Genomic DNA, 24,183 nt, shown 5'->3' with positions numbered 1-24,183 from the left:
TAATTTTTCATTAAAAATCAATCAAAGTGTGATCTCTTTTTGTTTGATTGATTTAAGCTTTAGGTTTTTAGAGATGATGTCAAAGAAACAAGTAGACTCTTTTCATTACGTGCTTTTGTTTGAAATATGAAGCAGCCCATGTTGTTTAAACAGAATGACAGAAATGACAAAGGAAGTGGTCAGCTGAGTTTCAGTCTATTGAAAGGATATTTTAATGCCAAACACCGTACTAACACTCATATACAACATCAAAAAAGTCAAGAAAAGAGACAAATTAAACAAAGTACAAACAATGTCTTTATATACAATCAGCTCTGCAGGACTTCCTGTCTGGATCCATATCAAACACAGGAAATATAAAAATAAAACCCACGGTAATAAACGGTTCCGAGATTGTCTGAAGCTGGTTATGTTATTATGTTACTGAGCAGAACTTTCAAAAGTTCAGGACAATATGGGAAGGATGAACATGTTTTTCTTTTAACTTACCTGGACTATCATCTTGAACTTTTGGTGTTAACGAATATCCTGCACATGTTGAGATCTGTATGTGAGTTTCAAATGATCTGGCTGTTTGTCAAAAGTTAATATGAGGAAGATGATGTTGCTTTAACGTCCCTTTCCTCAGTGAAACACTAACAGCATGTAATGTGATGGTTGTCTCTACCTGGATATCTACAGGGCCAATTCCAGGCTCATTCAAACAAACTGCAGAGGGAAAGGCATTAAAAATACTTCTTTTACATCCCTCTTTGAAGAGAAAACAACATTCACACTTGCATTTCAGCAAGAAATACAAACTGAGAGCTATTATAAACTACAACAGGAAGAATTATTGCTTTCTTGTTTTGTTTATCCTTTAAACTGTACACAAGTCACATGGCCGACATTCACGTATAGACACACTATACACAGTCAGTGTTTGTTTCAACACTGGGCATAAAAAATGAACACAACTTCTGTACAGTTTTTAAAGGTGATACACTGTGACCACTGAACCTGCTGCACAGATTCTAACCATTTGGTTTGAATACGAGGAAAAGTTGATTGTACTGTAAAGACGGCAGTACTCTGATAAATAGACAGAAAACGAACTCAAAAAAAAAAAAAAAAAGGAGAAATCGCTGCTCAGCTACATTCAATCATCACAAGTGAAACTGATGCCAAAGACTGAAGGTAGAAATGCTCAGAGAGAAGTAAGAACATATAAAACGTGTCGTTTTCAACTTATTTATCACTTTAGGGACAACACGCGTGACAGAGCATTAAAGAAAAAAAAGGTCTCACATTAACATCCTTTGGTAAAAATGTTAAAATGTTACATTTTCTTTATAAACTTCTCTGCAGACTCTAGTTTAAGATCAATACTATTTTTGTTAATGTACGCTACACATCAATGACATCTGATTAAAAAAGGATCTAGATATAAACAGTATATTTACACAGAGTGAATGGGTGGTCATAAATTATTGTATATTATAGAGTGCCTTATTGCACCGTCACCACCAAGAAGAAAAACATTCACAGACTCAAGAAGTTTACAGCTGGAGGTCAGATTCATCACGTCTGACCACAAGTATCTGAACTGACTGGTGCTTGTTCTTGGAAGAGACAAAACTGAGGTTTCTGTTTGTATTTCCTGATAAATAATGAGCTGGTTGAAAGAAAGAAAGACCTATGTTGTTTTATTGTCGAGTTGCTGAGTTAAAGGTATGAAATGCTTTTTTTTTTGTTAAAATTCACCTGCTCTGCTAAGAAGCTGAAGGAGTGCTTCTTTGTCTATCGCATGTAAAACTCTATTTTTATATACATATAATAATGTGTTTACTGAGACATGTCAGTTTTCTCACATTTATAAAACATCTATTTCTCACAAGTTTCAGAATTTGCAGAGTGAGCTTGAAAGCTAGGACAAACCTCCTGAATCAGATCGAAAACATTTGCAGAAATTGGAAACTTCGTTGACTGATGGCCGTAAAAAAATTGGCAACTGAATAGAGTAACAGCAGGTTGGAAAATCCACATGAAGCTACCGTGTATGTGAAGTCATCACCGGCAGCTTGTTGTATAAAGACAGTCACAGTTTATCCTTCACTGAGAGAGATACTACAGTGTTCTGTACTTCACCCGGAACTTGTTAACGGTGAGATAATGGAGGACCTCAGGATTGCAGGTGGTGGTGCACGGCAACATGCCTTCTCGTTCCTCTCCCATCAGCCACTTGTGGTTGACGGCAGCCATGTCGCTGGTCACGTGCTCCTTGGCCCAGGAGTCCAGCCGGGCCTGGAAGCGTCTGTGCAGGCGTGTGTGGACCCTCTGGTGGGACTGAAAGAGATGGCAACCAGAATGAAACAACTCCTCTGCTGTGAGACAAATCCAAAGTACAAGAAGGAAAACACAGGGATGGGTTTATGAATTCTTCTTATTAAAGGGCTTTTAATAGTTGTTACCCTAACTTCGTTGTAGAAGACGCACTTTTAATACCTTTAATACCTTACCTGGTTTATACTTCATCTGCATCAAATTGACGCCGTAGCCTACGCTGTAGGTCTGCGTAGCGCCTCTCTGATGCAGAAGCCTGCATGCGTAGACTAACGTGCACCTCCTCCAAAATATAACTATGCGTGGAAACAACGCTGAACCTAAGCCTTGTGATTGGTCCGCTGGAGGACATTGCATTCCCTGCATTTAAAGCACTTAAGGAGTCAGCCGTACATACATTCTCCTCCGACATCTCTTCTCTATTCTATCATGTAATAATTGCTGTATGATAAACGGCAACATGCATCAGCTCTAAATTAACGTAAGTCGTATGTGAAAAAGCAAGCAGAAAACGCAGCGGGCCGGAAACAGGTGACCCGACAATAAGAGTGCCCAAACTGCCCTCAAGTACACACGGAGGACACATCTACATATGGGGTGCTCATGTCCACGTCGGCCACTGCTGCGTAGAGTCATCACATAAGTATAAAGCAGTTATTCTCATGTTAGCAGATGGCTGCATCCTAAACACTGGTGCAAACAATATCCTGGTTGAAAATGCAGAGAGGTCTTTTTATTGTGTTACAGATTTCTCCCTGAAGGTGGTGCTCCAAGAAGCAAGTGGCTGCTTTGGTGTTTTTTTTAAGTTATTTTTTTTTGGGGCTTTTTTTGCCTTTATCTTATAGGAAAGCTGAAGAGAGACAGGAAATGTGGGGAGTAGAGAGCGGGGGAAGACATGCAGGAAATGGTCGACCGGCCGGGAATCAACCGGCGACCCCTGCGACAAGGACTGTAGCCTCTGTATGTGGGGCGCTTAGACCGCTAGGCCACCAGCGCCCCTAGTTTCCCCTTTTTACAGTTTTTTCTCCTTCATCAGGTCATAAACCTTGTGGGGTGCTGGTTTGATTTAAAAGACTCCTCAAGTGACCAGTGGAGGTGTTCACTGACATAAATCTACGGTATAATATATGATTTTTATTTTCTGTGCTTACCTGATGAGCCCGTGTGAGAGCTGTGTGCCTGTACATGTAGTCCTCTGACTTGCAGACGTACACCATCTTGTAGGAGTTGAGTTTGAACATGCACTCCATCTTTAGCTCACTGCTGCCATCCTGAGACTTGTCCGAGGGGCCTTTGTTCAACCTATCTTGTTGAAGTTGTTCCCATCCTCTCTGGCACTTCCTTATCCGTCTCAGATTTCTGAAAGCCAAATCAGATCGACAACCGTAAACAACACTGACTGCTGTCAGGCAAATCTTCTGATTACTCCACACATCAAAGAGGTGCATCACGTTTACAGGGAAAGTTCGCACAAATTTGTTTTATTATCACTAGATTTATATGAGACAATTTTACCTTTGACAGTATACGCAGAGAGATTTCAAAGCTAGGCAATGAGGTCAGGCACATGACATCAAGCAAATTTGAAAGAGTAATGTAAAATTTGAGAGGACTGTCCCTTTAAACTTTTTGTTTGAAACCCATGCATTGCAACTCACCGAGTAACAGAATTAGAAAGGGAGTCATTCGTGGGAAAAGTGGATCTATAAGAGCAGCAGAGGCAGCAGTCGTAATTTGTCTGTACAGTGCACTTCCATCGCACAGCAACATAAAGTTCAAATTCAATATCATATTTCCCTCATTGACAATGGATCCTGATTTTGTGCAGGTAATAATAAAAAATGCAATTATTCACCCCACCTGAATAAAGTTTTAAATGTGTACTTACCACTGAGGGTACGGGTGAGCGGGGACTGAAACCATGAAGCATATTTTTGCATTCAGGGCTCCACTTTAAAGACATGACAGGGAGGCCAATTTCAAGTCAAACTGTTAGAAACAAACACTAGAAAAGTTGCTGCCTGATCGTAAACCAATCAAAAATATGAGCTGAGGATTCTTTGATGTGCACATACTTTCACCAACAATGTACAGAGTGTTATGATCATGAGATGAAGACCCAACACAACTCGAAAAAAGAAACTGCTGATTTGTTTTCTGACTGGCATTAAAAGTTGTTTTTTTTTGAAGGATCTTTTGCCCTTTGTGCTGCTGATCTCTCATAGATTTGATGAAAAAAAGGAGGACAGGATGTGGGTGAGCCCACTGATAAATCAGTCATGTACCAGATTTATGCAATGGGTTAAATAAGAGAAAACTAATTGATTTTTTTTGTGTTTTGAAAATCCCTTTTGAAATGTTTATGGTAATGGACAGCCATCTCAAAGAAACAAAAACTACAAAAAAAGCACCAAAAAGCAATGACAGACAGGCCTAATGTGCAACACTCAACTGGAGCTTCAAAACAAGCGGACACATCCACATCTCCATGCACAGCTCTGAAATGTCCGGAAAAAATACACCAACATGAAAATACAATTTAGACATCATCATTTTATTTACAAACCCTACGTCTCTGTACAAGTGTTGCAGATTATGTGCTTGACCAGAGTTTTTAAAAACTTGTGAGCACTACTTTCTGTCAAACCAGTGAAAAAAAAACTCTTTGCAACTGAAAGTTGCAACAGGAGTGCACTGTTTCCACTTAAAACTATTACAAACATAACACTGAGTATAACAGACTTCAACAAAATGGACATTTGAACATTTACATTTGCAAACAGTGATTAAGTCACATACAGGACCTTTGATATGAATACAATCACAAACAAAGGGCATTATAAGGTAGAAAAGGAAACCATGACTTCACTGTTCTGTCATCACAAAGTCTTTCGGGTCCGATACAAGAGTCAGTCTCTCAGACTCGGGTCAGAGATGACGCAGAAATAAGAAAATTAAATGAAAAATAAAAAGTGAAACCCATTTGTTTGCTTTCAGCTTGTGCATTCAATCACTTTTGCCCTTATGTTACACAAAAAAAACCATCAGGTCATGTTAACACAATCAGAATAATTCAACCAAATGATTCCTCGTAGCTGTCTGCTAAAGTCGAATTTTAAACCCATTATCAAGCTGAAACCATTTTAAAAAACCTTCCCATAATAAATAAACTCCCATTAAAAAGGAACTAAATCATTAAATAAATAAATTCCATTATTTTTTTTAAAAGGTGGCCATGTAAAGTGCAAACTTCCATGTGAGGCTTAAGTCAGAAACTATAGTCCTGTTCACAGCCAGTGAGACTCTTGACATGAAAGAGAGCGTTCAGGCACTGAAAGAACTTCACTGTAACTGTAGAGTAACTCTTAAATCAACCTTCTCAGACCATGGCCCGTTTCTAAAAAAAAGAGAGCACTCTAAAGCACAAGATGTTGTGATCAGAGAGAGCTTTCTGGGTCAGCTTGTGCAAAATGCCACCGTTTATCTCTGGAAACGGAGTTGCGTTTGGCAGCTGGTTTGGCTTTGCAACAGTGGAGTGGCTGCTTGGCTGGTTAGAGCCTCAGGACAGAAGCTTAAAGTGTTCAGATAAGAGGGAGACATGGCTGAGGCCTCACCTGGGCAGGAACACTGGCTTCTGGGCGAGATGCTCGCGTAGCTCAGGGGACGCAGAATCGGAGTTCAGGTATCTGCCCACATAGTCAGACCACCTCTGTGGAGGACAGGGCAGAAAAGAGCAAACAATACTTATCAAACCATTGTAATATGATGCTTTTTGCTGTAGCGGTAGCTGAATGTGTTAACCAAGTCACAGTAAAGAAGTTAGAGCAATCTGTATAGGGTACATTTTAAACAGCTTCCAGGTTTACTTACAATACAGTAATGTTTAGAGCCTGAAATATATATTTATCATCTGCTAAAACTAGCTGATAGGAGAAATATATGTTCAAACTGCCCGTTAAGATCAACTCTTAATGCATAAAAGGTACGCACTGTAATATTTAAAAAGTTGAAACCAGTTCAAATCCCAGCTGATCCACATTTCTGCTAAATGAAAATACATTTCAATTGAAAATCAAAAAAGGGGATGTTTCATTTTCTATTCATGAAGTTTTTGATTAATTAAATTTGTCCTACTGATGAAAAGACAGAATATGGAAGCACTATGCACTGAGCTAGACTGTTCTCCACTGTTGTCCCCAGTGGCAGATCATGTCTTCCAGCTACAGTTGACTCGCACTGTCCTGCTCTACTCTGAGAATCTGTGTTCAGCTCTGAAGTGACCCAGCACTTGGTACTTTGGTCATTATTGTGGTGAGGTTAATTGTTGATGATGATAATGGAAGGTCTTAAATGGTTTGGTTGCTTCATTGTAGATGTTCCTTATTTGATTATTATAACAATTTTTTTTTTAAAAACCTGCACCCAAATGGACTTGAAGCACTTTGTTACTCTTACTGATCTTGTTTCCTATTGTCTAGATCTTTGCTTGTGTTGTTCTTGTTCTCGTATGTACATCGTTTGGATAAAAGCGTCTGCTAAATGACATTGTAACATTGTAATATAAGATTATAAAGCTTCATCACAGCATGTTGCTTCACAAATGAGCTAAATGAACCGATACCTTATTTTAAAACTGGAGCTAAACACTGAATGAGTCTTACCTCTGCCTCTGCTGGCTCATCAGAGTTGTCCTCCTCTGTGTCTAGAAGCTCCATGGCCACGCTGACAGATCCTCGGCTCTTTATGAACATCAGCTGCACACACACACACACAAGCAGGGCTGGTTACACAACCACAGCAGTGTAGATTCACTTATTACATTAACAATAAATTCTAAGTTTTGACGTACCTTAAAGCAGTTCTCATCTGACATCAGCTGCTCTGCTTTGCGCTGGTAGGTCCCCTCTGCTGTGGCTCTGGATGTCTGCGTGGACAGTGTCCCTCCCGTGGCTTTGTTGGCACTTTCACTCAGGTACATGTCCGTCACACGTGCACAGACATCATCGGTTACAAGGTGCTGGAGCTGTGAAAACAAACCGTTTTGAATGAAACGGCGAGGACTACTACGCTTCCTATGAGCTACAGATGGAGTCAAACTGAAGCAGACTGCAATAAAAACATTTCCGTAACTTTTCTTCTTTTAGTTTTGCTGTCCAGAGGTTGTCTCTCAAATCTGCATGATATCAAGCTCAAAACACACTTAGTGACAGGACAGATGAAGTCTCACTAAAGTCTAGCATTTTGAAAAACTATATTTGCAAAGAAAACAACATTTGAATTTAAAGACACTGCACATTGTAGAAAGACATGCAAATGATATCAAATGAATTGTGCTGACCTGCCGGACTATGCTCTGGATGAGTTTGTCCATGGTGAAGGTAATGTAGGCATGGATAGTAAACATTTCTCTCAGGGAGTCCTCGTACTGAGCTGGCTCCATGTTTCCGTCCAGAAGATTACGTACCATTTCCAGAAAAACTGAGTAATAATCCTCTACCTCCACGTCCACTGCAGGAAGAAAAAAAGTGAATGAAATCACTGATATGAGTTATAAAACAAAATCAGACGTCATGGTTGTGTAGTGGAGTCAAAATAAAGGCTCTTAAGATAACATTTAAACATCCACGAGTCTGCGTCTTAGTTTGTTACTTACTCGGCTCCTTCATCTTTAGTTGGATTGCTGGATTTTCATTTTTCTCCCTCTTCAGCCCCAGCACCTCTTTCTCCCAATCCCTCTCACGACCGTCCTCCTCGATCTGCTTCTCCGCTTGCTCGTAGATTCTTAACAGGCGAGAACAGAGGATGTGGTGCAGGCGAAGGAAGATATACCAGTAGTTGTTCACAAAGAACATGTTATAGGCCTCATCTGTGCTGCGCAGCTTCTGAGCAGCTGTGTTGCTGAAAAGGAGCTTGGACTTTGAAGGGCTGCTTCCTGGCAGGCCGTTGTGCTTCTTAGGGGCATCTTGATCCATCTCCATGTCTTCCTCCTCCTCATCTTCCTCCTCTTCCACATCAGAGAGCTCTCCTCGCCGTGCAAACAGCATGTCGGGGATGAAGTGGTGGATGATCTGCTTGATTTTGTACTTGTCTTCTTTCTGGATGCCCACCTGCCTTTTTACATGATGGATTATCAGAGCAGCAGCATCCTCCAGGATTTGGCTGTCCTCGTAGGTCAGAGTCATGTGAGGTCCGCTCGGTGGAGGCGTGGAAGTTTCCTCTGATGCTCTCTCCTGGCGCTACAAGACGCATACACACACAATTAGACATTTCTCAACTTTAAGGGTTAATTTTGTTAGATAATGGAAAAGCCCTCATGGTTTTGTTCTTTTTAATAAACCAAGTAAAACTGAGACAAAAGGTTTCCTTACGTCGTCATACAGCATCTCTATCTCATTCAGTAACGTCTTCGAGCGCAACACTTTGGTGTCATTCTGCTTGAAGTTGATGCCTTGATGGTCGAGAGACTTCAGGTAATACTTTTCATTCTGCTCCCGCCAAATCTTGTTGAAGCCTCTCTGGGCTTCTCTCCACTCCTCTTCTTTCACTTTTAATCTGAAACACAACAAACAAAGAACATCTCTGAGGGTTACTTATACAAATCTTGGAAAATATTTTAAACTTTACAGACAAGAAACTATAAGAACCTTTTCAGCACTATGGGGACGGACACAGCCGGGTTCCTCTTGAGCCCGTCAATGATGTCGTGGGCCTTGTCCCCGTATATCCTCTGGATAGCTTTGCGGTGAATGACCTCTGAGGAGCCTCCCATTGTGTTGTCCAGCTTGAAGCGCAGCTGCTCCTCTGCAGACATGCGGGACAGCTTCCGCTGAACTGCCTCAAGGGCTCGTATCGTGGCCAGGTTAGCTTCCAACACGACATCCAGCTAAAGGGTAGAAAAATAATGACAATGAAAGAATTAAAAACTTGACCCGATAAAGGCTGGTGGTGCCAGTTTTCATTAAATATCCAAACCCACTTTATTGGTCTTTAGACTCCAGGGTAAAATCAACATAAAAGCAGGTACTGCAAGAAGGACACCACACAAAAAAATATATGTGTCCTTTATTCTGGGTTGGGAGAAGACAGTATTTCTTACCTCAAAGCGCTCATCCTCACATCTATAAATGTGCTCTTCATATTGTGTTTTCTTGGAGCTCACAAATGTGGAATCTTCAGACCAGGATGGGAAGGATACCCATGTGTCATTCAGAACCTGCAACAGGACATTCAGTTCAACTCCAACTGGATATTCAAACATTGTTTGTTTATTGTTTGATCGCAATTCATGTTTCAGTCATTCTCAGTTAAATAGCTGAGAATTTTGGAAAAGCTATTTTCTGTGTACATTTGAAATGTCAGATATAATAGCTATAATGAAACTTTGGCTTTCACTCTTGTTAAACTCAATCGAACAACTCCCCCACAAACTAATCCAAACTGAAAATCTTACTTTGCTTGACAGCCGACTGCGTTACTTTTCATTAATTTATCAACCAAAAGTTCATTGTATTTGGATTTTGTGAATGGAATATGTTGACCTACAAACAGGGATTGAACACAACCCAAACTCCAACCTGAGGCTATGACTGAGGCCACATGCATGTCAGTATGATTGCACCTGGTAACTCTGTTAGCTGAGACTAAAGCTTATGACAGAAGAACCTGTAACAAGCATACTTCCTTCAGTGACTCACCTCTCTGCACAACGGCGTCCTTCCTGTGCACTTGGGCTGCTGGTAGCTCTTCGGCAGTGCTCTGTAGCTAGACCCCAGCCTTTTACAGGAAGCATAGTCGATCTCCATGGCGATGCCTTCTGTTGCACGCTCCTTGGGTAAACTCTCAGTGTAGCTCGACTCCCCGTGACAAGACTCCCGATAGCCCAGAAAGTTTTTAAACCACGTAAAGAGCTCCGGGAATTTTCTGTCAATTACACAAAGCATGTGAAATAAACAGTTCACATTGAGGCTGCAGAGGTATTGTTGATCATTAACATTGGTGGGATGTATATAGGCATTAAATCTGATGCATCAGTTGAGACAAACATGTAATCAATATTAAAAATCCAAATCAGATGACAGCTAATATTATTTGATGTATCAAACAATAAAAGATCAAGCCGATTATTTATCAAATGAATTTGTGTCAGAATGAGGTTATTATTCAGCTATTAAAAAACACAGAGAAAAGGATCCATCAGTCAGCAAAATACTCCATTAATACAGAAAATAATGTACTGGTGACTGTAGGTAAGTGTGCTGCAGGACCGAGACAGTGCTCATGATTAATCTTACCCAAGAAATGGGATGACTAACTGGACCAGCTCGGCACGAGAGATTACTTCCTGGTTGAAAATGTGAAGACATCGCAAGAAGTTGTCGTACGCCTCAGAGCTCCGGAGAGCCTTCTTCACCTGCTCACATTGTTTCAATGATGAGGAGGAAAATTTAAAGAAAAACGAAGGGTTACAAATAATCCCTTGAGATAACTCATTTATTTGAATAATCTTGTTATTGCAAGAATAAAATGAAAGAGTATCAACGGTGAAATTAACAATACTGACCTTCTCAAAGAACATGGTTTCAGTGCTGGTGCTGTGTTTGCCGACTTCAGACAAGCCATGGTCTTTCCCCATTATTTTGGGTTTCTTCTGAAAGGGATAGGTGAGGAATAATTAAGATTATTGTAGTCTCTATATGTCTCTAAATTAAAATGTTCTGGTAATTCAAGCTAAACTACCTTAATCCTGCAATAATTATAGCCTAAAATAATGTGAAGTTTTTGTAGAAACTGTTCAGAGATTTGCTGTTTAAGAGAACTGGCATGGATGCCCAAGCGTGTGAGGAGTTATAAACATAAAGTCCATGCTGATTTGTGGGGACAAACAGTGTTCGCACTAGACTCATCCCAGGTCGTTATTGCAAATGAGAATTGGTTCTCAATTAACTCACCTGGTTAAATAAAGGTTCAATAAAAAAAAAAAAAAAAATCTTTTTTAATGTCTTTTCAACATATTTCAAACAGATGAATATGAACCAACAGTAGGGAGGCAGAATGATGTGTACCTTCACAGGCGGTGTGGGACCCACTACACCGGGTCTCCTGATTGGCAGGCCATTCTGACTCAGCCTCTGCTTGTTGTTAAGTAAGGGTCTCTTCACTGTGCCGCCGTGATCATTACGCACAGAATCCACCCTGTCTGGTGTAGTCTTGCCCAGCAGCTGAGAAGAGGATTACATCTCATTTAGAATCTCAGCAACTTACTATAGTATTACATACTTCTAAATCAAACTCTCAGTGAGTCACTACATTCATTGTTTTCTTTGCTCCATTCAACAGAAAAACTTTCACACTTTCCATTTTCATGACTAAGACTCACCAGGGAGCTGTTTGCATCGGGAAGGAACTGTCCGAACTCCGAGAGAAGATCCTCTTGGTTCTTGAAGAGTCTGGCCACCTGAGTGTAGACCTCCTGCTCGGTCAGGGCCGGGGTGTAGTTGCCTGCAGCCTCTTTAGCATTTCGCTGTTCTTTCTGAAGATTTGATAAATAGAAAAACACAATGTTGAGATTAACACTAACACACTTGTTGCTGGGTGTCAACAGCAACTTTCTATTGTACTGAAACTATTTTCTGACCTGGTATGTGTGCAGGATTTCCAAGAAGGCCTTGTAGATGTCTGGCTGACCCTGGAAACGGTTCTTGATCTTGTTGACGTAATTGATAGCGTGGTTGAACTCCACAGGCTGGTTGTTCTGGAGGGGCGGTGCCCCGGACGGCGTGCTGCTCACAGGAGTGTGGGACTGAACAGAGGGTGAGCGTGGTGAGGCATAGGATGGGATGGATGGGTTTGGCTGGCTGGTAGGTGTATGAGCTGGAGACTGAATTGGCTGGTGGGATGAAGAGAGAAGAGCACAAGCATGTCGTTAAAATCATGAATAGTTGTTCAGTTTGGTGCGCAAAAATCATCAGAGACAAATATAAAGATGTATGCTGACCGCTTTCATTGTTTTATTAAAAAACAAAATTAGGCCAATTGAGGGCTCAGTAGGTTCCTATTTAGGATATGCAGATTATAGGACTAAAAAAGCAGCTGTGCTCTACCTTGCTGGTTTTATTTGGAGCAGGTTGTGTGGGAACTGGTGGCGCGGCAGTGGTGGCAGTGGTGGCAGTGTGTGTTCCAGCCTGTGGCAGAGTCGGATGCTGGTGGTGGCTCGTAGGTTGGCTGGATGCTCCACTTATGGGGATGTTTTGAACAGAGATCCCATGAGGAGTGATGTAGTGGATCTGACCTGGTGTGGTCACGTTAACTAGATCATTGGTTTGAACCTCAATCTTGTATCCAGGCGGCAAAAAAGTGTTAAAACCCATAATGAGGTCTGGATGGCCCTTGAAGAGCTGGGACACACGGTTGATGACACCAGGAGTGTCAATGCTGTAATAAAACAATCAGTCAAAGTCAGTTAGTATCAGCAACTTTGGGCATGCAGATATTGCTTTGCATGCTGCGTGTTAAATCTTGACACATGAAGTCAAGGACAATGGCAACAAAGTTCGAACTCACCTCTGTGACTTGAACTCTTTCATAATATCAAGAAAATCATTATACACTTGAGGCTGGTTCCCAAACTGCAGCTTCACTTGATCCAGATAAGACAAGGCATCTTCAACCTGAAAAGTGAAAAAATATTTTTATATTCTCCTCCTGAAATTGGGAATCATCCAACCTCAGAGTGCAGACAATTCAATGAGCAGATTCAGAAATGTAAAAACTGTTGTGGATGTCTTTCAAAGTCTGTATTTGTTCATGTAGCTTTACCTTCAGCCGCTGAAACTGCTGTCCTTGTGTTGAAGTCATGGGTGCGGGCGGATGAACGTGTCCTTGGACCACTGCAGGGCCCTGTGGCTGCACTGCCAGGCTGTGTGCGTGGGGACCAACATGAGGTGCAGTATTGTTGTGTCCGTGCCCATGTCCACTTGTGCTCTGAGGCATTGTTGGCACCTTTAGATAAAGACATTTAAAGAGCTTTAAGATTAACACACCTTACAGATAACGAGGTGACAAAATGTTTAGTGTAACAATCCATGTACACATCCATGCGCTGAGCTCTTAACCCCCTGAACTTATTTGTGTATTCACTTTCAACATAGTAGTGTGGTCTTACGGGGCACACAGTGGTTATGCCCTTACTGAAAATTACTGCAGTAACATTTGACTGCTGCTGTTGATTTTGATAGCATGTGTAAACACACTGGAAAATTAGTGCTCATAAAAAGACCGTCATTTTTGCCAAAAAATTATGGGTAACAGCTTCTTTGCTTGTAAATAATAAAACAATATTTCCTTGATTTTTCTACATTTCTGACATTGAGCCAAGATAGTCACAAAAGATATAAGTGAGAAACCCACAACAGTTGTTTCTGAGTAGCCTCCAGTTCTGTTTTATTTGTTTATTTATTTTTTATTTTTGACTTTTCTGTCACTTTTGATCATTTGGTTATTATTTATGTGTTGATTCATTCATTTAAATATTCAGTTTATATCACTTTATATTATTTAGAAAGGGGTGGGAGGGCCAGGGGGTTTATTGTTATTCATTAATAATTGTTAAATTTTGAGGGCGTGCTCAACCCAACCCATTTTTTTTCTTTTTATAAAAACTGAACTGTATAACTGATTGTTTGTTTTTGTCCTGTTTATTATTATTATTATTATTATTATTATTATTATTATTTTATTTCTTTTTTGTCTATTTGAATAACTGATCATGACCTTATCGTTTGTAACTATTCTGTGGCTGTTTGTTCTGTATGTTAATTGTCATGTGCTTTTGTGTTCTGTGATGAGTGTTGTTGTTCAATAAAAAGACCATTGAAAGAAAGAAAAGAGATAAGTGTACACAGTAACAAACTCAACCGTTGGTCATTACAAGCACACCTGAGCATTCATAGTGTTCTTCATTTACCATAAATATTTAGTGCATGATGGGTATAGTTCAATGGGAGACATAGCATTGTACCTAATACCATAATTACACTTACAATAGGAGCAAGACTCCCTTTCTAATGAAAAAACTTAGGGCCTGAAAATGATTTCAAAGTTTAAGAGCAGTTGTTTTCCTTCCAGTCAGTGAGCTGGCATTAAGACAGTAAGATTAAATCTGTCTAAATGGTCCATTAAAAATACATTTGCAGAGTTCTTATGACTTGTCTTTTATTCTTTGGAGATATTGTGGAAAACTGGTTTATTGTGTTCTGTAGCAAAGCTAAAAACAAGGAAAATGTAAGGAGAATTCAAGCTCAGTGAAAGTTAACCAGAGACTCAACACTAACTCCTGCTTGGAGGTGTTCTGCAGGCAAATTCCACTGATACTATCATACCTGGTAGCCTTGGGGGAGAGAATACTGGATTCCAGTGGATGGCTGCATGTTTTCTGCAGCTGTCTCCACCACAGTCGGGGCCTGGGCGAGGGCCCGGTGCTGGAAGCTGTCAGCTACTCCTTGAACTGGAGGGCGGCGTGATTGCTGTTGCTGGGGTGCAAATATTGGTTCCTGGTCCTCCACACGCCTCTTCATTGTATATGCATACTCAAAGGGGCTAAAGTGGACAGAAGCAGATGGACAGCAAACAGTCTGTTGAGTGTGAACTGGTTTGTGAACTTTAACATTAGAATTAGTTCAGACATTCTTCAACACTGTGCACTCTACTCATTTGCAGTGCAAGAAAAGGACAGGAGGAATCGGGGGTGGACAGAAAGGTTTCTACAAATCAACATTTCCAAGAGGTCATCTTCCCCCAAGGTTTAAGTGCTTTAGAAAAGTATTATCAAAGAGGTGGAAATTTAAATAGAAAATGTGTACAGATGCCCAGAACAGTAATTATGACTATAACAACTGTTAAGAAACTTCTCAGATGTTTGAAACAAGCAGTCCTTGTGAGTGTTTGTGCACCAACTCTGATTTCTTCATTGCAATCTTAAACTTCTTAACTGGTTAGAAATCTGAAAATCTGTATTTTTCATCGTCACACTTTGTTTTTTTATTGTATCAGAAGAGCGTTATTTGATCGTACAGCTATTCCACTATGTCTTTCATTATAACGTGAAAATAAACATGGTTACAAGAGTCGCACATGAACTAAAACGCAGAAATGATTGCAGCAACAGTCGGCCGTTACCACACGGTTTAAGGGCCAAACTTTCACTAGAAGCTCCAAACTACAGCTCAAGTTGGAGCAGATACAAACTTATAACAAAGAACATGTTTCTATCATAAATAAGTTCTGAATGTAAAATTAGGCGTGTCGGTTCTACAATGTTTCCTCGCCGTAGCCCGAAGAAGACAACTTAAAGCATGGAATGCTGGCATTTGACTGCAGCCGGTAGAACTTTAAATGTGGAGCTGTTTCCCACCCTGCAGCCACCACAGAGACAGTTTACACGGTCTACAAGTTTAGAGCTTTGAAACAAAACCATTAAATGTAACAAACACAAAAAGTTATCATGATCATCCGGAAAACTAGGAGGAATAAAATGAGTTCATCCCGGCTGTCAGAAAAACATGACCAATTCCTTTTCAATGACTACCCCTGATCTTCGCTGTCATTGTCAGCAGAATGGCTGTGGCAGCTGGTTAGGGACTGTCAGACAAGTTTTGGTTCTGGATGCAAAGAAACAACCAAGTGATTTTTTATTCAGTATTAGATAGTTAATATTATATTAATATTTATGTTTTGGAAGACAGATTTAATAATTTTTCTCAATAAGTATGAAAACCCAAATTCAAAAAAAAGTTGTGACGCTGTGTGAAATGTTTAAAATAACACGTTTTGATGGTTTGTGAATCATTTAAATCCTGTATTTCATTGGAAAGAGTGAAAAGACAACATAGCAAAACTGAAAAAAAATGTATGCTCGTTTTAAATTTGATACCAGCAACATGTTTCAAAAAAGTTGGGACAGTGACAGCAAAACACTGAAAAAGAAGGAATATCTCTCAACCAATGAGGTTAACTTGTTGTGAACACAGCCTAAGATAAGAGACCTGGACAGGGGATCTACTCACCAAGTACAGACGAGTTTTTATATATACCATTCTTATGAATAATATGTGTTAAGAACTGTGAGTGTCAACAGACATAGGTGTTTTTCTAGCAACTGATAAGAGAGAAACAGAGAAAGAAATGACTCACTTTCTGTGAGCTGCTGGGTGATCTATATGTATTTACATAATTAAATAATTATTTGAGTGTGTCCCACACATAGATTACATTAGCATTCCTTTATGGTCTATTTATGGCTGCCCAATTTCAGCATTTTTAACTTTCATTTAAATCAGTTTGAGTCGTAGACATGCAGGGAGGTCTCAGTTGTGTTATTTTAATAACTTTATAAAATGATGATGAAGGAAGTGTGAAGAGCTTTCACCTAAAGGTAGTGAACATGTAAAAAGCACTATGCCTACTATGCATGTATACATCACTTGGCCTCTGTATAACAACTGTTCCTTCTTCTTATTTGGCTCTGAAACAGCTCTAAACATGCGGCCCGCGGGTAAAAACTGGCCCACCAGAGGTTCCAATCCGGCCCGCAAGATGAATTTGCAAAGTGAAAAAATTACAGAGAAGACAATAACTACAATTTTTCAATAAATTCTTCCTCTTGGTGTCATACAATCAGAGTGCTGGCGGAACACACCTGAAAGGCACCTTTTTTCCGGGACTTTCTTTCTCAAAGTGAGAAAAAAGATTACTTGCTGTTTGCATAATCTGGTTGAGATTCCTAAAGACTTTTTAGAGCACTATAAGATGATCCACTAACACTAGCACTACACCCCTGCATACAACACTGTCCAGCAAGCAAACTGTTCATGCTGGAGCTGAGGGGTCCAGAATAGTCAACTTTACCTTCTTCATTATTATAATCTATCTGTTCTTTTGCTGTTAACTTTACACTCTGTGTCAGGTGACTGGGAAAGCTGTGTGTTTTGTGTATTCGCAGCAGGTTTCAGGGCTTAAAGAGTAAAATATCCGCCCACACTATGAGACTCATCATAGTGAAAAATACAACAGCTGTTTTTTGCAGAAAGATAGTTCATGTAATGTGAACATTTTCAGAATGTACCTGTACTTTTTTGCACTAAAACAAAGGGAAAAATTTAGAGTTTTTGTTATTTATAGGTCATTATGTTATGGTTTTACTGGTCCGGCCCACTTCAGATCCACCTGGGCTGCATGTGGCCCCTGAACTGAGTTTGACGCCCCTGCTCTGTAAGCACACTTACTTCGCGAGTGTGGAGAAAATTAATTTATTGCTGATCCCTAACCAGACGTCATTGCAGTCGGTCAGAGCCGAGCAGACATTGTGCTCACTGCACATTTAGGAACACAGAGCAGGGCGGACGGTCTTCAGGCGCAGAGATCGTTTCTGACGCAGATCCGATCTCAAGTATTCTTTGCCGAACGCGAACAAAACACGGCAGACAGCGAAAGACGGTGAAATTACCCGACTAACGCTACCAAAACAGCAAACATGTCTCTGACAGTCAACACTTAACAGTCAAGTAGGCTCTCTCTCTCTCTCGCTGTAGTCCTCATCCCCTCCCCCTCTCTGACAAACACCGAGCTGGGTACGGAACCGCTGCACGCCACCAACTCGCTTAAACTCGTTTTAGCCTCGTTGGTCTCCTGCTGTCTAGTTCAGTGTTTTCACTCAGAACAGCTTCCCAGATGTGCGTTTTCACCCTCCACTGAACCAGCGTCTTCTTAAAATGGATGATAATGACGCAGTGAAGGTGAAAAGCTGTTACAAAGCGGCGCCGCGAACCTGCTCCGCGTTACTAGCATGCTTTTTATTTCGCAGCGATCGAGCCGCTAGTAACACACAATGAATGGAGGCGAAGTTTCGACAGTTCGCTTTCAGTTCGCTTTACACCGCGACGCCAGATTCTGCCCCTCTTGGTGCTTGACGCTGGCTGTCGTCCTAGCTCGAAGTTATGTAGCAAGCAGGCGAACTTCCATGATCTACAAACCAAAGAGTCACTAAATGTTTCAGTGAGTGTAGGTTTGTGACTTTAAGGTCATTGTAAACAGTTACTTTAAATACATCAGATAAACGTGTTAGCTAGGTGACGTTACCCTTGCTGCTGTTGTAGATGTGGAAAAGAAAACAGCTTCACAACAGCTGACAGCTTCTCAACACAGCCCGCTGCTTAGATTCAATCACATGGTATATGAGTCCTCCAGAGAAGTTATATCTAGTATTATATCCAGTTATTCATGGATGCTTTGCTAGCTGCTTAGGTCAGGAAGAACGCTAGCTAGCTAAAAAGCTAACGTCGCATTAACGATGAGTTCTCAGAGAAGTTCGACAGAAATACATTTAGTTGCTACTCTTCCAGTTACGTCTGTCTCTTCCAATACGCCAGTAAAATCGGATTTAGGAAGAACTAACTTCATAAATGAGTGTTGTGAAGTGTGTCCGCTCCTCGTCAGCATGTCAGCTAATTCATGGTTAGCCTCTTCTTAGCTTCACATTTAGCTCCACTAACTTAGCTGCGCTGCAAGCTAACACTGCTGGAACTACACATCTGATTCTGTTACTACATGAAAATACACCACAGTATTTAGTCTTTCCAGGAAACCAATTAGTGTTGGATCGCTATTTGGTCTGTCCGGCAAGGTTACACAGCAGCTAGCCTGAAAGCTACGATAGCACAACAACCGACCCCCATTAGTAAGAGGTCTCTCTTCGGCTAACAGGCTACTTCCACTCACCTCGCAGGACTGCCACCAGCAACGATCCGTCTCACCACTGAACCGGAGCTCGACCAGCAGACCGATACTCGTGCAGGGACCGAGCCGGGAGGAAAAGTGAAGTTTTGAGAGGTGGTCGCAAATGGAAATGTCAGAAATGAAATAGTCGTAGAGGCTACGTCGCTAACAACAGTGTATGTATGAAGCGGTGTTCCTTGAACATAGAGGCGTGTCTAACATGAAGGCGGGCAAGTCTCCTCCCAGTCTAAACTGGGATTGGCCAGCTGTCCAGAATGAAAACAAATACACTAAAGGCAGGGAGCCCATCGAGTTTTTTGCTCTTAGTTTAGTTTAGTTATTGTCGTGAAAAAATAAGCTTTATCTACTAAGTCTGTTCAATCATCATCTGTCAAGACCCTTCTGTACACCGGACACAAACTGTTAAAACCTTCACCTTCACTTCAATCATTTAAAATCAACCTCAAGACCTACCTGTTCAAAAAGCATACAACACATGACCTCTACCCCCGCCCCACCTCTGTCCTTGTTCTGTTTTATTTACCTGTTTTATTTTTACTTTTATTTTATGTAAAGCAACTTTGAGTATTAAGAAAAGCGCTATATACATCCTATGAATTATTATTATTATTATTATTATTATTATTATTATTATTATTATTATTATGGCAGAGCACTGATCTAAAAAAAATAAAGTTTATACAAGCAGTCACTCTGATGAGTTCCAAAGGCAGTGAGCCCATCAATTTTTTGCTCTTAGTTTAGTTAGAGCAAAAAAACTAGTCTGCTTTCAGTCCCTAGAGTCAGAATGAAACACAATGAAGCAGTGTTTAGTCATTATATCTGGAACAAACTCCCTGAAAGCTGTAGGTCCGCTCCAACTCTCACCTCTTTTAAATCAAACATTAAGACTGTTTTATTTGACACTGCCTTCCTATTTTAGCAGAGCCGGCCCTAACCAACATGGTGTCCTAGGCAAGATTTTAACTAGTGGCCCTTGTACTATAACCAACTCCAACAATCACATATACACTGAAAGACAACTGACATCCAGCTTTATGTTTTACTGGTTTCCTTTGTTTTAAAATAAAAATGACCTCTCAAAGAACACTAATAAAATGATAACAACACTGATATTTAACAGGAAAATAATAATACAAATTCAAAATATATAATGTAATAGTAGTAGAATTGATTCAGTCATTATATAACACAATAATTTTCACAGTGCAGACACTTTAAACAAAGCAACAGTAATGTATAAAGTGATGACTGAAAAGGCAGAGGCAAAATGCTTATTTAAGTCTAGCCTACATTTTCTATCGAATTAAGCTAACAGCTTCCAAAGTGTAAAGAAAACAACAAAAACAAAACAAAAACAGGTAAATCATGAACACTTATAGACTTCAAAAACTGCTTTGCATACCATTATTTTTAAAACCAAAAGTGAATCACAAGCTTTTAATTGTTTACTGGCATCATTCCGCAATTTAATCCAAAACTAAATCAGATAAAACAATGTTGTTTTTCCTAATACCTTCAAATTTTCTTTCTCACTCATCTAGCTGCGCCCCCCATGGACGGCTGGCGCCCTAGCATTTGCCAACACTGCCTATGCCACGAGCCGGCCCTGAATTTTAGCTTATTTTAACTCACTTTAAATGCAAATTTTAAATGTACTTTTAATATATTTATAATTATCCCTTTTCTTTTCTGCTTTATTATATTTGTCATTTTAATCGTGCTCTTTTATGCTTGTCTTAATGTTTGCAATGCTGTTAATGCTTTAATGTAAAGCACATTTAGTTGCCCTCGTGTATGAAATGCGCTATACAAAATAAAATTGCCTTGCCTAGTTATGGTTGTGAAAAATAGAAGCTTTATCTACTAAGTCTGTTTCATTTTCATTATTGTAAGTAAGTACATTTTATTTAGTATAGCACCTTTCATAGAATAAAATCACAAAGTGCTTCACAGGAAAAATATTCAAATTAAAATAAAATCATAAAACATTAAAATGAAATCATAAAACAGTTAAAGAAACAGACAATAGCATCATTAAAACGTTAGTCTGTACAAGGTAAGACGAAGGCCTGTTTAAATAAATGTGTCTAAGAGTTTTTTTAAAAGGGACAACAGAGACAGCTGAACGAATATTTACAGGAAGAGCGTTCCACAATGTTTGTGCCACCACTTCAAAAGCACGGTCATCTTTTGTCCTTAGACGAGCTCGAGGGACAACCAGCAAGCCCTGGTCAGAAGACCGGAGTGACCTCCTGGTAAGGTAGGGGTGGAGCAGGTTGGCGATATATTCAGGAGTCTGACCATGCAGAGCTCTATACACAAAAACAAGAACCTTAAAATGAATCCCAAATTTAACTGGAAGCCAATGTAGGGAAGATAGAATCGGAGTGATGTCATTATTGTAATGTTTTAAAAAGTTTAATATTCTTGACCTGGATAATTACCAATTTTCATGGACATTTGTCTCATTTTTAAAGTTTTAAACGGTCTTGCCCCCCCCCCACCACTGAGTGACTTCATTCAGAAAAAAGAAAGGAGAACTAGAGCTCCAACCAGAGGGGACTATAGTGTACCAAGGCATAGGACTAAAACACATCAGAAAATGTGACAAATACTCACTCTTTAAAATAACCCTCAAACATTGGTTAAAAACAAATCAGACAGGTACCCATACCTAAATGCTGATCCTAAATCTGATGCCTCTTCCCGGGGCTTTTTGTTGATTGATCTTTTTAACTTTTTTATTTTTTATTTTTTATAAATATATTTATTAGATTTTTTAAACAAACAAAACATATACATTTGGCTCACATATATATATCATGGTTAGCATTCAGGTTAAGTTAATACAGGCGTCAGAAACAGGGTTCACAATGTACATTGCAGAAGTGCAAAGATAGAGGAAAAAGAAATATAATAGTAATAAGGGGATAAATAGAATAAAATAATAATAATAATAATAGTGATGATATTAAAAAGTTGTGTCTATAGCACAAAGCCTCTTGTAAGAATAGTGGAAACATTTAGCCCAATATATATCAGGAAGGGTTCCCATGTTCTACGGAAAACATCGTCTCTGGAATGTAATTTACATGTTAGGTAGTCCAGCGGGACATATTCAAGTATAACTCTGTGCCATTGTACTTTAGAAGGGACCCTATCTGTGATCCAGTTTAAAAGAATACATTATCTGGCACAGAAAGTTAACATCTTATAAAGTTTCCTCTTATATTTATCAGTAACAGTAACATTAGGTATACCTAGAAGTAATGACAATGGTCCACCTTCTGTATCAATATGTAGGATCTTGTTAATTTCTTGTTCTATGACCTGCCAGAACCGCTGGATTTTTCTACATGACCATAGGCAGTGTGTGAGACTACCGGTTTCTGTCTTACATTTTTGACATTGTGGGGATGAGTTTGGGTTAAATTTATGGCGATGGGAAGGAGATATATGAGCTCTGTGCAATATCATTAATTGAACTGCCTTCACTCTGTTACATACACTCAGTGTTTTTGCATTCTTCCAAGCATCCTTCCAGTTATAATCTGTGATATTAACATTGAGTTCTCTTTCCCATGTGCTTTTTAAATATGACGTACTTTTAGTGTCATTGTTTAAGTATAGTATAAAAGGAACTAGTAGAGCTAGTGTCTTTTAAGAACAGCTGCCTCTCACAGTTTGAAATGTTTTGACACTGGAGTATTGAGGTGTCTTTCCTGACAAAATTCCTCAACTGCAAATATCGGAAAAAATCTTGTTGTTGAATATTGTACTTTTCCTGCAGCTGAGCAAAAGACATGAAAATGGAGCCCTCCAGCAACTTAGACAGATAAGTTATGCCTCTCTCTGCCCAGGAGCCAAAACATTTTTTATTCACTATTCCAGGTGGAAAATCAGGATTGTCGCATATTGGAGTGAAGACAGATGTGAACCTGGATCGTCCCTCCAATTTTCTGATAGCATGCCATGCCTTCACTGTAGAGATTGTAACCGGGTTAGTACAGGCTAATTTCAAATGTCTAGATTTTTTATTAAATAAAAGGTTTTCTAAGGGGTATTTAGACATTGAACTTTCAATATCAAACCAGAGGGAGGGGGTTTTATTATGTGTCCAGTCGGCAACTATTCGTAGATGAGCACTGAGCTGGTATTTTCGGATGTCTGGGAGGTCTAGACCTCCTTCGGCCGACGACAAACATAGCGTGGCTATTTTGAGACGTGGCTTCTTTTTAGCCCATATAAAGGAGCTAAACCAGCTTTTTAATTGCAGGACGGCCTTGTGTGGAAATATCACTGGAATCATTTGGATTGGGTAGAGTAGTCTAGGAAGGATGTTCATTTTAAGGAGGGCTACTCGACCCAGCCAGGAAACTGGCAGGGCGTTCCACCTCTCCAAGTCCAGTCTGATGCGATCAAAAAGGGGGGTAAAATTTGCCTTGTATATTTGTTCAAAAGTAGGTGTTATATGTATTCCTAGATATACAAAACCATCTGGCGACCATCTAAAGGGAAAGGGTGTTAGAGTCTGGGGTTTTTGTTTAAGACTGCCCAGAGGCATAACTTCAGACTTACTAAAATTGATTCTATACCCGGAAAAGGCGCTAAATTTGTTAATCGTTTCTATAAGGGAGGGAACGGATATTTCAGGTTTAGTTAGGAAGACCAGAACATCGTCCGCGTATAGAGTGATCTTGTGTTGCCTGCCTGCCACTGTGAGGCCATGTATGTTTTTATTTGACCTGACAGCTTCCGCCAGCGGCTCTATTGCTAGGGCGAATAGCAGAGGCGATAGAGGGCAGCCTTGCCTTGTACCTCGTGAGATGGGAAAGTTGGGAGATCACATGCCATTGGTGAGCACTGCAGATAGGGGATTGTTATAGAGAAGTTTTATCCAACTAACAAAACTCTCATTAAAACCAAATTTCTCCAACATGCAGAACAGATAGGGCAATTCGAATGCTTTCTCCGCATCAAGAGAGACCACCAAACGGCTCAGGGATGACTGTTGAAAAAATTGAATCGTGTTAACTAATCTGCGCATGTTATTATATGAATAGCGACGTT

The 24,183-nt window shown here is 40.0% G+C and overlaps 1 protein-coding gene across 3 annotated transcripts; it reads right to left on the bottom strand.

Annotated features, from left to right (window-relative positions):
• Positions 1 to 184: 184 nt before the first annotated feature.
• On the bottom strand, positions 185 to 19,321 carry LOC117810215 (paired amphipathic helix protein Sin3a-like). Of its 3 annotated transcripts, none has more exons than XM_034679911.1 (21): positions 19,093 to 19,321; positions 14,700 to 14,916; positions 13,138 to 13,320; positions 12,883 to 12,989; positions 12,423 to 12,753; positions 11,957 to 12,208; positions 11,699 to 11,851; positions 11,385 to 11,540; positions 10,883 to 10,969; positions 10,614 to 10,732; positions 10,017 to 10,242; positions 9,419 to 9,535; positions 8,967 to 9,205; positions 8,691 to 8,874; positions 7,976 to 8,558; positions 7,661 to 7,830; positions 7,172 to 7,345; positions 6,984 to 7,076; positions 5,937 to 6,031; positions 3,474 to 3,681; positions 185 to 2,325 (listed from the first exon to the last, which is right to left on the bottom strand). In XM_034679911.1, the coding sequence occupies exons 2-21, from the start codon at positions 14,892 to 14,894 to the stop codon at positions 2,107 to 2,109; spliced, it is 3,891 nt and encodes a 1,296-aa protein (XP_034535802.1). In that variant the 5' UTR covers positions 14,895 to 14,916; positions 19,093 to 19,321; the 3' UTR covers positions 185 to 2,106. The 3 variants fall into 3 exon arrangements, with proteins under 3 accessions (XP_034535802.1, XP_034535804.1, XP_034535803.1); XM_034679913.1 differs by having other exon boundaries at positions 10,883 to 10,966; XM_034679912.1 differs by lacking the exon at positions 19,093 to 19,321 and adding an exon at positions 18,454 to 18,841.
• Between the last annotated feature and the right edge of the window lie 4,862 nt (positions 19,322 to 24,183).

Source organism: Notolabrus celidotus, chromosome 3 (genome assembly GCF_009762535.1).
Source record: "Notolabrus celidotus isolate fNotCel1 chromosome 3, fNotCel1.pri, whole genome shotgun sequence".
NCBI lineage: Eukaryota > Metazoa > Chordata > Actinopteri > Labriformes > Labridae > Notolabrus > Notolabrus celidotus.
Note: the sequence above shows the minus strand (reverse complement) of the source record. Positions and strands in the feature narration are given on the sequence as shown.

Excerpts from the sequence above, each read along its gene's own strand:
- LOC117810215 (XM_034679911.1), bottom strand. The coding sequence starts at position 14,894 with ATGAAGAGGCGTGTGGAGGACCAGGAACCAATATTTGCACCCCAGCAA. Across the intron at positions 13,321-14,699 it reads CTCTCCCCCAAGGCTACCAG|GTGCCAACAATGCCTCAGAG; the intron begins GTATGATAGTAT and ends CTTTATCTAAAG. Across the intron at positions 12,754-12,882 it reads AAAGAGTTCAAGTCACAGAG|CATTGACACTCCTGGTGTCA; the intron begins GTGAGTTCGAAC and ends GTTTTATTACAG.